This window comes from Pezoporus flaviventris, unplaced genomic scaffold (assembly GCF_033815535.1).
Source record: "Pezoporus flaviventris isolate CSIRO_AGI_PZ_B2104156 unplaced genomic scaffold, CSIRO_AGI_Pfla_v1 ptg000005l, whole genome shotgun sequence".
In the NCBI taxonomy this organism is placed as follows: Eukaryota; Metazoa; Chordata; class Aves; order Psittaciformes; family Psittacidae; genus Pezoporus; species Pezoporus flaviventris.
In genome coordinates this window covers 1,462,900-1,479,095 of record NW_026892553.1, presented here as the reverse complement: position 1 = coordinate 1,479,095, position 16,196 = coordinate 1,462,900, and the positions used below count along the sequence as shown (strand labels likewise).

Genomic DNA, 16,196 nt, shown 5'->3' with positions numbered 1-16,196 from the left:
TCCCAGAGGAAGAAGAATCTGGAGAGGTTAAGGGTGAACTTCAGTAGACACATCTGTATGATAAATTTAGCATTGAAATGTGCTTAGTGGAGCACAGACATCTTGAATTTATGTGCTGCGCAGAGACCCACGATGGCTCAGGAATCCACCCACACAGGGCTTTTTGCAAGATCAGAGCCTTCTACACCAGACATTTTCTTGGCAGCCATCAGCAGCATTACTTGGCCTATGCATCCATACAGAGTCAGACCACCAGAAAAAAAAATCCTGCAATTGGCTTAAAAAGTCAGGAGATGCTCTGAACCAGGGAATGCGGCAGTGTTCTCTGTTTTCCTTCTGGAAGAAGTGCTTTCACAGCCTTTGTCGGACTCTCCGAGCGCTCCTAAAAGGCAGTTCTGGAGATGCTTGAATCCATATATGTAGTGTTGCCATTCCCATGGAGGCTTAGGGAAATACAGTCCTCTCCCTGAGGCATTGCCCCCAGGACCTTTGTCCTCCTGCAGGTCAGGCATCCTTTGCTCTGTGCCTCTGCCATCCCGGCACTGCGCTGCCATGCCATGCCCCTGCTGTCACCCTGCCCTGGTGAGGACAAGGGCACACAGGGCTCTGCTCGCCCTCTCCTTGGCATCTCCCTGCTGGCTGCGGTGGGAGGCGGCAGGAATGCAAACCCCAGAGCTGGCCGATGTTCCTCGTGTCAAGAGCACGCGGGTCAGCGTGACCCTGCTGAGGGCTGCGGCTGCATGGAGAGGGCAGAGCAGCTCCCGGTGCCTCTCCCAGCCCTGACCACAGCTGCGGTACTGGTGCAGGGCAGTGGGATGCCAGCATTCCCACTTTGGATGAGGGCTCCAGATGAAGCCTGGTGTTCTGGTTAGTCTGTCTCAGAGGGAGCTGCAAAAACTTGTGTTACACAACCTGGAGAAACTAACCTAAATTTAAAGGACTTTCATAATAAGCAGTTAATTTGCTCATGACCAGGCCCTGTCACATCTCAAGGCTGGGAATCCTTCACACCTGGTTTGTAGTCCCACGCATTGTCTGCAACTGCTTTAAGTACTCTACGGGCAGTTTTAGACCTGTGAAAAGCTGGTGTTCTGGTGGCTCCTGGTCCTGTTTCCGTTCCTTGACTGGGTAAGATATCAGGTCAGTCACAGGACAGTTCAGTGGCTGGATTCTGAACCCTTTGAGCAATGCAGAGACATGACACGTGCAGGCACCAGCCTGTCGGTAGCATGGCTCACCACCATCCTTCACTCAATGGAGAAAGGACCAGTGGGTAGGGGAGACTGCCTGCGGCCAGAGGAGGAGGAGGTGAATGCTGCCAATGTGGGGCATGGGTGGCTGCAGGCGGGTGTCCTGCAGGGGGTCCCCACTGTTGGCATGCTTTGGGCTATGGTTCATTCACATCTGAACAAGCAGGACATGCAGAGCATTTCCTTTCCCCGGCTTGTGCTGGCGCAGCTTGAGGGTCAGTGCAACCCCAAAGCTGATAGAGCCAGAAGGCTGCAGGGAACCGGTTGCCAGTGCAGCTGTATCAGTGTGAGCAGTGCTCCTGGGGCCCTGGGGGGGTAAAACCACTGTCGAAATGTGTGTTTAAAGCAAGTCATTATTGGGTTAGGAAATGGAGCAATTTTTTTGTTTTAAAGTGTTCCCACTGGCTGTTCTAAGGACAAAGGCAAACAAACTGCTTTAAAGCACGGAACCATTTTAGGTCCGCTTGAGATCTTTTCAGCCAAGAAAAACCCCAAAACAAAGTAAGATTGATTCAGTTTCTGCCATTCCAGCCCCCCTCACAGAAGACAGCCTCAGTCCAGCCTCCTGCATCCCAAGTGCTGCCCAGGCTCCGAGCAGCCCCATCGAGTTGGTCAGAAAAAGGTTCCAGCTGCATCCTTATCACAAAGGTCCAGTAAAGGCACCTGGCAGCCTGCCTGGGACAGAGGCTATTTGCCAACCGGGCCAGCAGGGTTAGAGCCCAGAGCAGAGACCTGGCAGCGTGCAGCAGAGCTCTGCAGCCCTCTTGGGCCCCCCAGCAAGTCCTCCTTCCTCCTGCGGGGTGTTGCTTCTAAGCTGGATGGTTATTATGGACATCATGCAGGTTTGTGTCCACTGCCAAGGACAGAGCACTTGGCCTGAGCATTTCTCCCTTCCCCCTGAGCTGCACTGAGGCCCCTGAGCTCCTGTCTCTGCTGGAATGGAGAGGGTCTCCCCCAGGTCAGGACTTTGGGCTGCCCCTGGCTCTGCTGCACAGTGGGGTTGGCAGCTTGGGCTCTGCTCTTCTGCAGTCACAGCGGCAATGGAGACACTTGACAGCCTGGTTGCGCCCAGAACATGGTCCCTGGCCCCTGCTTGGGTGGCACCAAGCGTCCTGTCCTCAGCTTGTGGTGATGTTGTGGGGCAGACATGGGGCAGCCCTGCCAGCACCAGCAACAGAGAGCTCATGTGTTGGACCAGCAGCTCCCGAATGCCCTAGGTGACACTGGTGGCCAAGTAAAAGCTTGATGGGGGACAGTGGGGTGAACATGGTGACAGGTATCTGAGACAGCACCACAGCCCATGAACGGCCATGGGTTTCTCCATGTCAGTTAAGGGTGAATGTTGAGAACAGACATTCATAGGCAACCGACTCAGATAGAGGCATGGGACCAGATTCTCTGCAGATGACTAAACAGGATGCTACTCCACGTGGGCAAGGCTTTTTGTACCACTCGGTACACTCTGCTTTCAGGCTGCAGGGCACTGGTACGTGTACCGCTGCTGCGCAATTACACACTAGACATTGCCAGCTATTTGTGGACTAATGAGGTATTATTTTTTTTCCCAAGCTCTTTGGTTCGTCTCACAGTGAACAGAATCTTGACCCTGTGCAGCATTCACATCTGTGCCTTGAATTAAAAAGCAGGCAGTCTTTTTTTATTACTTGGGAGAACATAGGTTAATTTTATGAAGTTCCAGCACAATGGATTTACAACTGCTCGTAAAGATAGTGAAAATAACAACAAGAGGAGGAGGACACTGGCCTTTATTAGCTGCTTGCTTTGAGAAATACAATAATCAAACGAAATTCAATTTAAAAGACCCAAAGAGGCACATATGAAAGGATTAATCAATTGATATGTAAATGAATTAACAGTTCAGATATGTGATTAATAGCAAAATCTGACTGTGAAAACCAACCTATGAATGCCCCAACATGCAGCCTCACCCACTGAAAAATAACCTGCTTTCTCCTGGCGTCTTCAACAGCTAGTATTTGTCACACTGGGTAACGGTTTTCATGCACATTAACTGTAACAAAAGCCAAAAACCACACATTGAGCAGCGTTCCAAGAAACAAGATTCTGCCTTTATTGTACTTAGAACAACAACAGATTTTAAGATTACAAAAAGAGCGGAACACCAAGCGTGCAGGTCTGCTCTGTGGTACAGCACAGGGTGAGGGCTCACGTGGGACCCAAGCATGGAGTAAACCAGTCAAAAAGTGAATGTTTTCATCTCCCCTAGCGTAACTGGTGTTGTCTTTATCCCGGATGCCAGGCAGGTTTCCCTCTGGCTATGAGAATAAACGTCCCTCAGTCCCATATGGTGACTTCTGAGTCACGGTCATCTCCTGGGCATCCTCCAACACACCTCGCTGGCCAAGGCAGCGACATCACTGCTCTCCACTCTTGCCAACGTAACGTTGTAAGTCTCCATTTGCCTTATTCAAAGCATTCAGTTCCAATTTAAAAAACAAAACAAAACAGAGGCAACAGTCCAACTACCGTCCTTCTCTAGAAGCAGAATTTGGCCTCAGACGCCACTGATTTGGGCAAAATCCTGCCATTTCTGAAAGGTGACTGAAAAAACGCTGCAACCGTAATATGGCTGCAGCCGCAATAAAGTGATATGTGTATGCTTTGGCCTCACTGCATGACTTGCAGAGGCTAAAGGTTCGCAACGCAGCAATGTCCCACCAGGGCACAGACTTCTGTGTCACACACAGGAGGAAGCTGAAAGCTCAGCCCTCGCCTTGGAACCATGCCTGGGGAAATAACCCTTATTGTAGCTGAAGAGTCTTTCTGCCCATTCTGTAGGCTACTTGAGCTTTTTCTTTTGGTAATCCTGCAGTGTTTGCTCCATGACTCTACTCAGCTATGGTGAAACAAGCAATTGCAGAGACATTATGCTTTGTTACATTCATGAATATAGCTGTGGGCTGGGAGTCCTCCCCAGGCAAAAAGGCACCAGCAATGAGCTTTTTTGGCTTATTACAAAGAAAATAAAATATATCAATATAGAGAACTCTTTTCATTACAGACGTGTTAACAAATAAAACCAGCACAAAATTGCCACAGAACACAAAATATCCAGCACAGAGAGCAGCTCACTATAGATTTGCTGTGGTTTTATGTGTGGTGCAGATGTTTACTTTCTGAATCACAAATGCAGGTTCCCCTGCCATTTCTAAAGGGAATGAGCATAAGCCCCTCCGTGTTGCATGGGAGTAGGTGGGTGCAGAGCAGCTCCAGCTCCATGCTGCCACACCACAACCTGCCCCGGATCCCAGCAGGCAGCACTGGTGACCTCTGCCTGTCCCTCAGACACAGGGGCATCTTGCCCAACAGCCATTCTCCAGGAACTCCGTGTCATTTGAGGCTGGGCACTGGGTCATGACAGTGCTGAGCACAACCTGGCCCGTCCTTACGGCACGTGAAAGGCTTTCTGCGCCTCCAGAAGTCTACTTTGAAAGAGTGAGAAAACAGCTACCACGCCGTAATTCCAGGATTCTGCCCAAAAGTGCAAAGACCCTGTGCAGTCAAAGAGGGCAGAAACAAAGGACACTCTGTTGTCCCTCAAGTGCAAACACTACGCCTGTCTCAGCTACAAGAAAGCTGGAGAAGCAGATACCGACACCAGACTACACCAGTGTATGCCCCATTCCTGCCATGAACAGATGGACCTTTGAAAACTGGGCAATACCTAACCAGAAAAAACATTAAATTGAATGTTTCCATTATTACTGGCATACACTGACTCGTCTCCTGAAGAGTGGTTAGTTGCAGTGTGCAATCAGAAAAGAAACTCCCTTAGAGCATTATATTAAATAGATCTCTTTAGCAATATAAAGTGGGGCATGCTTTTATTTTAGTATATATGTACATTTAACATATGGCATTGAAACATCTAGGGAGAGAGCTCAGCAAGCGGAGCAGCAGCTGATGGAACAGGTTGCTGCAGGGACCTGTGCTGGTGGTGACGTGGCAGGGGAGGGCAGTGAGCCCAGCTGATGGGAGGCAGTGGTCACCTCAGGTACCACCTCAGCATCCCTGCAGACACTGGCAGTGACCCCAACAGAGCAACAAAAGGAGCACGGGGTGGTGAAGGTGGCGAGCATCCTGCCTCCCCTCTGCAGGGCCGACTCACTTGGTATCTACCTCGGTGAATCTGAGGTGGGATTTGGAATCAGCGAGGCCAAAGGGGTCCCCCCTCCAGGGGTTCTGCCATCCCAAGGGAAGCCTCAGGGACAGCACTGACATGATTGTGAGGATGGTGAAATTTTCATTGCTTTATTAAAGCAAAAGAAGACAAGAAAATGCAGAAGAGAACATAAAGTACAGATAGATGACAGGATCTGGACTTTGGTATTTCTTAAGCCTCATTTTGATGCAGTTCCTGCAGCAGTCCATGAAAACAAACAAGGGAAGTGTTAACTCCCCCTGCAAACACGCACAGTTGCTCCCGATCCCAGTTCCTGAACCCTCCAGTCACCACTCTAACGATGTCATAAGAAGTCAACTTCAGAATGTAAAAGCTGCAGAAGATTGCTTTGATGCTGAAGAGACAAAGAACGTAAAGCCGGTGCCCACCCGAGAACAGTGGAGCCCTGGGGTGCTCACTGGTGACAGCCTGGCTGGCTCCTGCCCACTGGCCGGGGGCACCTCACCCAAGCTCCTGCCCCATCACACATCAAACCTGACCACTCACGAGCTGCACGCATCCAGCACATGATGCACAGGCAGCATCCCCTTCTAAACTGCTATTCATTTGCATTGTGCTTCCACTAGCACACCGGTGTATGCAAATCCCTATTAAACTTGATTTCTTTCCAATCTCCCAGCAGAAGAGTACCTAGCAGGATACCTCCACTCATTAACTAATGAAAACTTCACTGACAAGAGCTTGTGCAAAATATAGAGCTCTCCAAAGGAGCTCTTGAGATTGCTCCTAAACATCCTAACCATTGATGAGAGAGTACCCAGCCAGCTGTTCACTGTGCCCTTCTGCTTTCTGCAGAAAATGTTCAGGAAGAGAGAAGTGCACCAGCAGGATTTTTTACCAGTTCATTTGCAAATATTAGTAGATCATATTAACATTTAAAATGCTTGCAGCCCTCTAAAATAGAAGCTTACTCAGAACACCGCCCTCCTGGCTGGCATTCAGGAAGGTTAGGTAAGGATTCTGTTGCCATCCACACGAAGGGGTTTCAAGTGGAAGCCATATCTAGCAGGGGAGGAAAACCCATCACAAACAACTGTAAAGATAGCTCCTCCCCTTCAATAGTTTTAAGGGCTTTACTCCTACCCCTTCCCTTAATGAAAATCCCACAGCGTGACTGAAAAGTGTCTCAGTAAAATAAGTTTGCTTTACTGAGAGTTTACAAAGAACCCAGAAGTACCGTGAGGGCGTCTGCCTGAAGAGCTGATGGCGATGCTCAGCTCCTGAATGGTCCAAGCAGCGCAGGCATTAGTGCTGTTTACTGCACAACACGTGTGTGGCAATCAACTGTCTGCAACCTCATTCCCTTTGCTTTTAAAGACACCCGACACAGACAAGCAGCTGATATTACACAGGGGGGACGTGTCTGATCAGTTCCGGTGTGCTCATGCTGTGCAGGAAGAGGGAACTGAAATACAATGGGGAATGCAGGCTTGGCCACTGTGTGGGAGACTGAGCCCACCAAATAAATCAGAACACGGGCATCGAATGGGCCTGTGCTCCCTTCTGAACCTGAGGTATGAAACAGTCAAGCCTGACAAACCGAGCCTTGCATTTCTCAAGGTACTCCTGACGGCTGAGGACCACCAGCAGCTGCAGACCACCCAGCCTTTGCTCTTTGCTGGCTGTGGACCAACCACCCGTCAAGCCAGGGCGCATTTATCCATCCTCACTGTGGAGCTGCAGCCTGTGCTGCATCCGCCTGTGGCCTGGGCTCTGCCACTGCCACGTTGGGCTGTTGTGGACTGGTGAAGCACATGGGACGGTGTGCTTGGGATGGCGTCCCCCAGGCTGCAATCAACCACTGCAGTCAGCAGGGGCCATGCGCACTGCTTAGAAGGGCAGAAGGTCTCTTCAGCGTTTCTTTTGTAAGTCCCTGCAGTGCCATAGCAGCACCAGGCAGTCGTCACAGCCACCTCCCGAAGGACGGGATTGACAGCAGGAATCCTGTAGCCTCACAGGTCCTGCAGATCCCAGCCCCGCTGCTTTGCTCCTGGCGTGCTCGTCTGCTGGCATCAGAAAGAATGGTTGGGACAAATGGGAAATAAGTGATGTAGATGGAAACCCAGGGCCTGGGGACACCCAGCGGGAGCAGAGCTGGTGAGGGGCTGGGTAGGGGCCCCAGCTGCCCACGGGTGGAGGGGGAAGCATAAGGTCTGAGAACGTCAGGCACTTGCGGAAGCGAGTACGGCTGTGTTGGAGGAGCAGCAGCTATCGAGGATGGGAATGTGACTGCTGAGTGCCTGGGAGTCTGCGGGGCAGACCAAGACCCAGCTTGGCTGGACATAGCAAAACCATCCCAGGTGGTAAACAGTAGCCATTTGTCACCTTTGGGACTTCGGGAAGGTCACCTTCCTCTCCAACCCTTTTGCTGACACCCTGTAACGCTCCATCAGCTAATACTGATGCTGCATAGGCAGGCATGCAGTCCAGAGCAGACCCCTCAGCAGCTGCATGGTGGCTCTGTGTCAGCAGCAGGCCCTGCCAAGTCACCAGGCTGCAAGTTCATCTCATCCCCCAGCTCTTCTCTGTTTCTCTACTGCAATATTTCAACTCATCTGCTTCCCAGCACCATTAATGCGATTTAAAAGTCCTGAAGAAGGCCAGTAAAGCAACCCACACCCACACTTACAGGCTCAACCTGCTTCTTGTCTTGTCCTGTTTCTTCTTTAAAAAAAACACCGAACCCAACGACCGCTGGCATTTCTCCTGCTCGCTCGTGGCCCTGGACCACCGCAAGTCACTGTGGAAAACGCACAACTGAGAGAGCACAGGCACGGTGCCGCTGCCACCGTGTCACAGTCCCCTGTCCCAGCACGGCGAGCCAGCCAAATCCAGGCAGAAGCTGAGGCAGGTAGCTCAGTTCAAGAGGTACCTCACGAAAAACAGAAATCTCGGGAATCCCAGCAGGTAGCTGTTTGTCACTGTCCATCCTCCCGGCACACCGCCTGTAGAGGGGATTCCCCAAGGCACTGCAGTACAGTAGTGCAGAAAAAACTGGCAGGAGATTGCTGAAATGGGGGTGGCAGAACTGGGAGGTCCTTCCGGAAGATCACTGTGCGTGGAAGTAGATAGGCTTGACTTTTCCAGACAGGATCTTGGGAACCTGCACAGAGATGATCTCAGCCATCATTTCAGGGTAGTCCACGCTCACCATATGTGCCTTAATTAAAAGGTCAAATGTAAACTGATGCAGATCCTTGGCAATCTGGGAGAGAAAGAAAGCTCGTTACACAAGAAGTCCCCGGGCAGTGATTTCTTTGGGAAGACAAGAAGCAGGCGTTAGCTGACACAGCTGGCCACGGCTGGACCTTGCTCTGCTCTCTGGCCATCGCTGCCTTGCTAGCAGCTGTCAGATGGCACGTACACGTCTCGAGGATAAGCGAGGGAACGACCCACCCTGGGGGCATGGAGCATAACTTGCCATGGTCCTGCACACTCGGACATTGCCCAGTACCACAAAAATGGGGATGAATAGAAATGGCACTTTTTTACTCCTACAGAAACTCGTCTTACCGTGCAGATGATGCTGACTTCAGTTATTAAGGATTACTTTTCACTTATAAACCGGTAACTGTATGTGCATGGAGCTCTCCCCCAGGGAAAAAGAAAGGTCTAGCTCAAGTGTCACCAGTACAACTTTAAGTCACAAATAGAGAATTTGGTTTCACTGCTGTAATCACAGAAGTTTCACTGAGGGCACTGAGAGTTTGAGCTGTTCTGATAGGCTGACAATACAAAAGTACCATCGACAAAGAGCTTTTCATTGATAAAAATGGAAGCCCATAAACCCAAGCACTAGAGTGGTTACTGCAGGGAGTGACACAGGTAGCTCACTCCCTCAGCAGACTTGGTGCCTGTCTTTCCTCTGTTGCTTAATCTAGGAGCACGCTGCAATACTGTCCATGCAAAGGTGTATGAGAGTTAAAAAACAAACCACAAAATCGTTGAACAGCCCAGGTTGGAAGGGACCTTGAAAGATCACCCAGTCCAACCTTCCCTGGGAAAGGGAACCTGGAGGACACTATTGAACACCCTGTCCAGTGTTTAACATCCTGAAAACCTCCAGTGACGGGGACCACCACAATCCTGGGAGGTTGCACCAGTGAATGATCATTCTCACTGTAAAAAGTTTCTTTCTTATGTAATTTCTTATGTGTATACATAGACATTTCACTGTCCTCTTACAGGATGCACGGAGTCCAGGACCTTGGTGAGCTGGTAAAATCGCCGAGAGCAGGAGGTAGGGTTCTTCCTCTTGCAAGCAATGATACGGTCAAGTTCCTTAATGTAATTCATTCGAAGTTCATCAAAGAGCTTCTGGTTCTTCAGGCCATCCACTGGAACTGGATGGAACATGGGAGGGAAACAGTGAGAGCTGCACAGAGAGTGGAAAAACAGAAGAGCCAGAGGAAGGCTGGGGAAGAGGTCAGTGCAGACCTGAGAGGAAAGATCTGCTCACCAGCTCTGCTTCTGCAATAGCCCTCACTCTGATCAGCTCGTTGGATGGCTGCTAAGCCAAGTTCTGCGCTTGTTAAAAATAAGAAGCAATATGACAAACTGAAGCACTAGTTTCCTGCTCTGCAGCTGATGCTCGGAGACCCTGTGATGACAGGAGCTGAGCTGAGGAGCAACCTCCTGCAGGAACTGCATGTGGAAATGCTGCGCTGTGCAGGGGTGGGATGGGCTAGCTGCAGGGGCTGGGTGAGGGCACCTGAATGCTTGACAGCTCCTTATGTCTGAGCAGCTCAGACTGAAGCAGAGGGGAGAACATCCACAGCCGTTCCTTGGAAAGTACGAGCACACGCACAGGGAAAGCATCAGAGACATCTATGGCAATACAGTGCGCAGCAACTGGAGCTCTGCTGAGGAAAGGATGTGAGAACTTACTAATACTGAAGAAGAGTAGAGCCTTCATGCAGAGGAACTCCTGCAGTGTGATCTGAAGCCACCCGAACTCCTGAGAGAGGTGCCGCATCCTGACACATTGGCTGTACATTCTGGATTTGTGCATCCGGTACCTGCAGGGCGAGACACGTCAGGCACAGCGAGAGGATCAAAGCAAGCGCTGCCTGCGCGCTGTGCACGGGAGGGCACGCGCTGCCCATCCCAGCAATCCAGCCTCGCCTGGCACGTCCCCCGTGCCAAGAACCTGAGCTCTGTCTTGGGAGATGCTGGCTTGCACACACGACCAGAATGCTTTCCAAAATGCCTGCATGTAATTCCCATCCGGAAATGGATGGCTACGTGGGACTCGCAGGGTTCACCTGACCCTCTGCCTTCCTGAAAAGCAGCTGCAGTGATTCACTAAGTGTGGCTATCTGCAAGGGGTTGGAAGCTGAGCTCGGAGCTCTCAGAGACAAGGTATGCTTTTGCTTGCGGCTGTGCATTGTTATTGTTCTGAAGCTCTTCTACTTTCATGCCAACAAACCCTCACCAACTCTAAGCTGATGGTACATAAGAGAGAACCCATCAGGAACTTGCATTAAAAGCTTGCTGCTCTTCCTACTCGCTCCAGCTGACCAACCAAGCTGGAAATAGAAACTCAAGTCCCAGTGAGAAAAGGCAGGTCTATACAGACCAGCCCTTCACACTCACCACCGGCTCTTGCCCAATGAAAGTCGAACCCAAGGCAAGGCTAAGGGAAAAGGAAGAAGGACCAGGAGAGGCACTACACCTGCACATACTGCTCCTGGAGATCACTGCAGAGCAGTTAGAGGACAAAAAGCTGGGCCCTCCTATGCTTTGTTGGTCAGCCCTGAAAGTACGACTACTAAGCTACACATTCCATAATGAAAACAAATGCCTTGATTTGTTCTCACCTAGTCTGACCCAAACAGAACACAGTATTAGATTGTTGCTATTTCGCACTTACTCATTGAAGACCAAATCTGGAGCAAAGTAAAGCATCCTGGAATTGACGTTGGTGAAAGATCTCCAACCCATAGCGAACACCATAAGGCCCATCCAAGAGTACTGGATTATTGACATCTGGTCATCCACATGCAGGTTGCGAAATCCTGTTAAAAAAGGAGAAGGGGGTTTTACAAGTTAACATTGAGTTCCTTGCCGGTACTGGGACTGTTTTTCTCCAGCCCTCCTGCATTACTCCTGTGAGGACAAGGTGGTCCACAGCCCAACCTCAGCTCATCCCAGGACACACGGATGCATCTGGGTGGCACAGCCACAGTGTCAACAGCCAGGTGCTCACACACCCTCATAACCAGCCAAAGCACACACCTGCGAGTGGAAGGGGAGAAAGGAGATCCCCAGGCATAAGGAAGGGATAAAGACCGGGTGAAGAACACAAGCAGCAAAGCATTATACAGGAAAGCAGTGAGAAGTGGCAATAAATGACGTCCTCCCCCTGAGAGTCTCGGAGATCTTCACAAATTGTATTTGAAGGCTTTGCAAGACCCAGTGAAGTGAACCAGTACCATTCTGCAACAGACTGGACAAAGACACAGCAGGATGGGATTCAGTGACTTCCTAAAGTCCCTTCTGGAACACAACCAAACCTCAGCACTTGCCCTGCAACAGCCCTTGTTTCTGGCACTAATTAGACACCCAGACCCACTGGAACGTACTGTGCCACATGCTCTGCAGTCACAGCGTTAACTCCCAACGTCTGCTCCAAAACATTCACAGTCACCAAGTGAGACAGTATGTCAAAAGTAAGTGAAAGCAACAGCTGAAGAGGATTTGTTGGCTTTGTTCTGCTAACAGAAATAAATCAGCTGGGGGGGAGTGGGAGCCCCAGCAACAATATAACTAACCAGATCACATTCTCCAGGTGCTGAGAAGCCATCATTAACCAATTGCCTCCCCTGGTGCAATTCTGGCACTCCAGGAGATAAGCCAAACCCCTTCCAATCGATTAGGACTTCATCAAATTTAAGCGAATAGATTGTAATATATTACATTGTGTAATGTTCAGAGACAGCAAGTGATCACGAAGCTTCATCTCATGGTTAACGGGCTGCTTCCATTTCTCTGTCAAATACACAATGCATTTATCTAATGAATATGAAAACTTCTGCTGAATCACAAGCTGAACAAAACTATCAATTAAATTCAAATTAGCATTCCCAGATGGCAGTTCACAGCTAAATCCCAGGCGTGTTTGCAACACACACACAAACACCTCCAACACCGTACTTTTTTCCAGATACTTGTAAGTAGGCAAATGTGATCTGGTTTCAAGAAGATCATTCGTTACTTCAGTGAAACTTTAAAGCAATTCCAACACCTCCAATGTGTAATAGTAACTCACTGAGGCAATCCACTCTTGCTTGGGAAGCTGTCAACTGTAAATGAGCACAAGTCGTGTTTTACTGCTGACTAAACTTGCCTTACATTTGTGCAGTTTTGCTCTAGATCGCGTACCACTGGATTAAAAACCTGAAGTTTGTGCCCCAGAAGCATGCCACCGAATCTGAACGGGTGATTTCCACCAGAGGGGTGCTCAGCTGCCAGCTGAACAGGAACCTTCTGGCAGCCAGAGAGAAACTCATTCAGAGCACACGAGTACAGACAAGGCAACTGGGCAACTCCAGGACTTCATAAAATCAGTCGTACTCATCTCTAGGATGTATCTAAGTTAGATTTTCACAGCTAACTACAGTACTCCATGCTATTAAAAAACCTTCCTATTTATCCAGTAAATTTGGTCAGAGATTAATTCACTGCCTAGTAAATCCTAAGCACTTCCTTGAATTTCCTCCTGCTCCGTAATTGCCACCATTCTCTTTCCCTGCCCAGACTTTCTGAAAAGATTGGAAACATGTGAGTTACTTGAAGAGGAGCCATGTGATGGCCCCTGTGGCTGAGACTCTGAAGAAAGTAAGATGGTGTAGGGAACACTCCCACACTGGTATCCACATAATGAGGGTGAACCTTGTCTGCTACACACTCATCCCCCTCAGATCCATAAGGCTGGGAAGTAATACCCTTTCCCAACTTAGGAAGTTCTTTTGGGAAGTTCTGCTGGGCCCAAGAGGTGCTGTAGGGCCAGAACTGCAAGCCAAGGCATGATGGAAAGGGTGAGGTGAGAAAGAAGACAAACCAAAGGTCTCTGATGTTTGGCTTCTCTTGTGCCTATGTTTTGGGAGCAAAGCCCATAAGTCTTACCACCAAAGACAAAACTTGTAACCTGCAAGTGACTTGGAGACAGAAAACATACCATGAACAGCAAACTATGTAAATTTAGCCCTAATTCACACGAATGATCCACCCCTCTTTAGCTGGGTTTAGCATCAACAGGAGAAAGCTGTTGGGAACACCAGCATCAATGGCAGAACTTCCTCATCCTGCTTGCCATGCCCATGCAAACCAGCCTCAAAGCTACCTCTGCAGGCAGCCAGTCTCACCTGGGGCTGGCTTCCCCTCCACCACTGAGTATCAGCTTTGTACCACAGCTGGGGTAACTATTTGTTGCTCTAATCTTTGCTATGAGAAGGATTTTGGTGCTTTTGTTCATTACCTTGTAATTATGTTCACTTAAAATAAAATACCTGTGCAAGCTTCACCAGTGTTTAAGGAAAAGTATTTGAACAGAACAGTTTTGTTGTCAGAGGACTTAAAAATGCTTTCTGCTTGTCCACAAAAAACAAGTTCTAGAAACACACTGGCTGAGTTTTTTAAAAGGAATCATTGCTTCCAGTTTCTGAGCTAAATGCCCTTAAACAAAACTGTCTCTAAAAACCTCCCCCATCCAGACATCTTAAATGATGTACTGTCAGAATCACTGTGAAAGAAAATAAATACAGAACCACTGTGAAAGAAAATAAATACAAACTTAATGCCATAATATACTGTTAAATTTCTTAGTATTGGCATGTTTTGAAGAGACCCAAATGAAGATTTCTTTCTACAGAAAGAAATTATAGTAAAAGTAAAATCAGATTTACTGACAACTTGAAAAAGATCAATGCCATTTTGCTGTGAATAATCACAAAGCAGCAGAGTTTGGAAAGAAATTCTTTATATTCTCTCTTGATGCGGTGCTGTGCCAGATTAATTATCTTCCTCAGAGATCAGCAGCTGAGCACACGTTACCACAAATTGCATTTCCAATATAAAAACATACTCATTGTGTATCTGGAAGTCTTATTATCTGGAGAATGAAAAAAGATGCACAATTAACTGTATCCTTATAGTTAGAGGTGATTTAGCTATACTGTAAGGCTGTATATTCGAAACAGAAAAGCAAGCGATGGCCTGGAACACCCCTAAAGCACTAATGCCAAGTACACAGAGATTTGGCGATAGCTTTAGTAGAGGTCCATCTCCCATGGAGTATTTCACCTGATCACTTGCGCACCGAGCCGCTAGAACCACAGAGGGCGTTCAACTGCGGTGCTGGCAGCGGAGCCGCAGCCTTTTCCCACACATGCGGTCCAGCTATTTTTGATAGACTCTGCTCCTAACAGCTTCGGGAACAAACTGAAGACTTCTCATTCGCTGCCAGTTAGAATGACCCTTAAACTAATGCGTTTGAGTGCTGATCTAAATTAGCTGTGAGGCCTTCACTGAATCTATGCGTATGGAACAGGGAAAACATGCGCTCCGTCCACTTACCTTGAAGTGGAGGGATTTTATGGATTTAACGAGATTTTTTAATTCCGTGTTCCAACAGCTTCCTTGACAAGCAGTGGTTATTTAATCTTTCCAGCAAAACCACAGTTTCATTCTACCTTCTCCTGTGCAGAATTTCAATTGCAAAGGGTCCAAAGGGCCATACACTACATTTTCTCCACCAGACAGAGGCTGGTATTGCTACTGCAGGCAAGCAGGATGCAGAAATGCTCCTACCTGATGCAGCCTTGTTTCTAGGCCATCACTGAAACCTCGCTGGAAGAAGTGCAGTAACACCTTGCTGAATATTAATCACTCTTGCTATGCAGATGATTTCCAACGCTGGATGCAAGATTAATAATCACCTATTAACCAATAGTATTCTACTGCCAGCGTTATCAGGCTGAGGCTACCTCCATTACAGGCGCAAGTTCCCCTTTCTCCCACCAGGAGCAGTCATCGGAAAGCAAAAGCCTTCTCCCCTTTACATTGATATGCATCCTAACTGACAGGGGAGCTTGTTCATCTTTAAGCCAACACTTGTGCTAGATGTGCTTCATTAATCGGGAAAGGGGAAGAGTAGATGGCATTTTCCCCCTTGCTGAGGACCACGTAGCACTTCCAGCAGGCAGAGGATGCAGCTGTGTTTGGCAGGGGCAGTGGCTGGCCAAGATGTGTTGCTTCGGCTGCTGGCCCCGGGCACTGTTCCTCCTCCTGGGCAAGCCGGGCTGTGCTGCTGTGCAGCAGGTCAAGCCCTCTACTCTGCTCCCATTGCACCTCACCAGCAACAGCATTCATGAAACAGCCTCTAGCTTTCCATGAAACTGGGTCAACATCTTTCTGCTTTGATAAAAACAACCACATCCCACTGTTTTAAATTGCTTTGGTTTTGTTTCCATTTCTCCCCCTACCTGCATTCACCCACATCACCTGAGCTCACCAAACGCAGGGCTGCCCAGCCAACCTGCAGACCTGGGAAACGAAAACACTTCTGCTTTATTAACCAAAATGTAATTTAAATAAATTATAGACAGCAAACCACCTCTGGCTACGGGGATACTGCAAGTCTATTCAAAAAGCGAGGCAGACACAGTGTGTGCAGGAGGGGCAGTGGTGGGCAAGGCTGCCCACACTGGGATCCAGAACCT

General features: G+C 48.9%; 1 protein-coding gene across 1 annotated transcript in view; it reads right to left on the bottom strand.

Moving 5' to 3' along the window:
* Positions 1–2,998: 2,998 nt before the first annotated feature.
* Positions 2,999–16,196, bottom strand: part of AR (androgen receptor) — a 55,076-nt gene continuing 41,878 nt past the window's right edge. Inside the window, exons 5-8 of the mRNA XM_061445563.1 lie at positions 11,348–11,492; positions 10,363–10,493; positions 9,661–9,818; positions 2,999–8,680 (exon numbers count right to left, since the gene is read on the bottom strand). Of these exons, the coding sequence (XP_061301547.1) occupies positions 8,525–8,680; positions 9,661–9,818; positions 10,363–10,493; positions 11,348–11,492 (590 nt within the window). The 3' untranslated portion in view covers positions 2,999–8,524. The remainder of the gene's footprint in view (positions 8,681–9,660; positions 9,819–10,362; positions 10,494–11,347; positions 11,493–16,196) is intronic.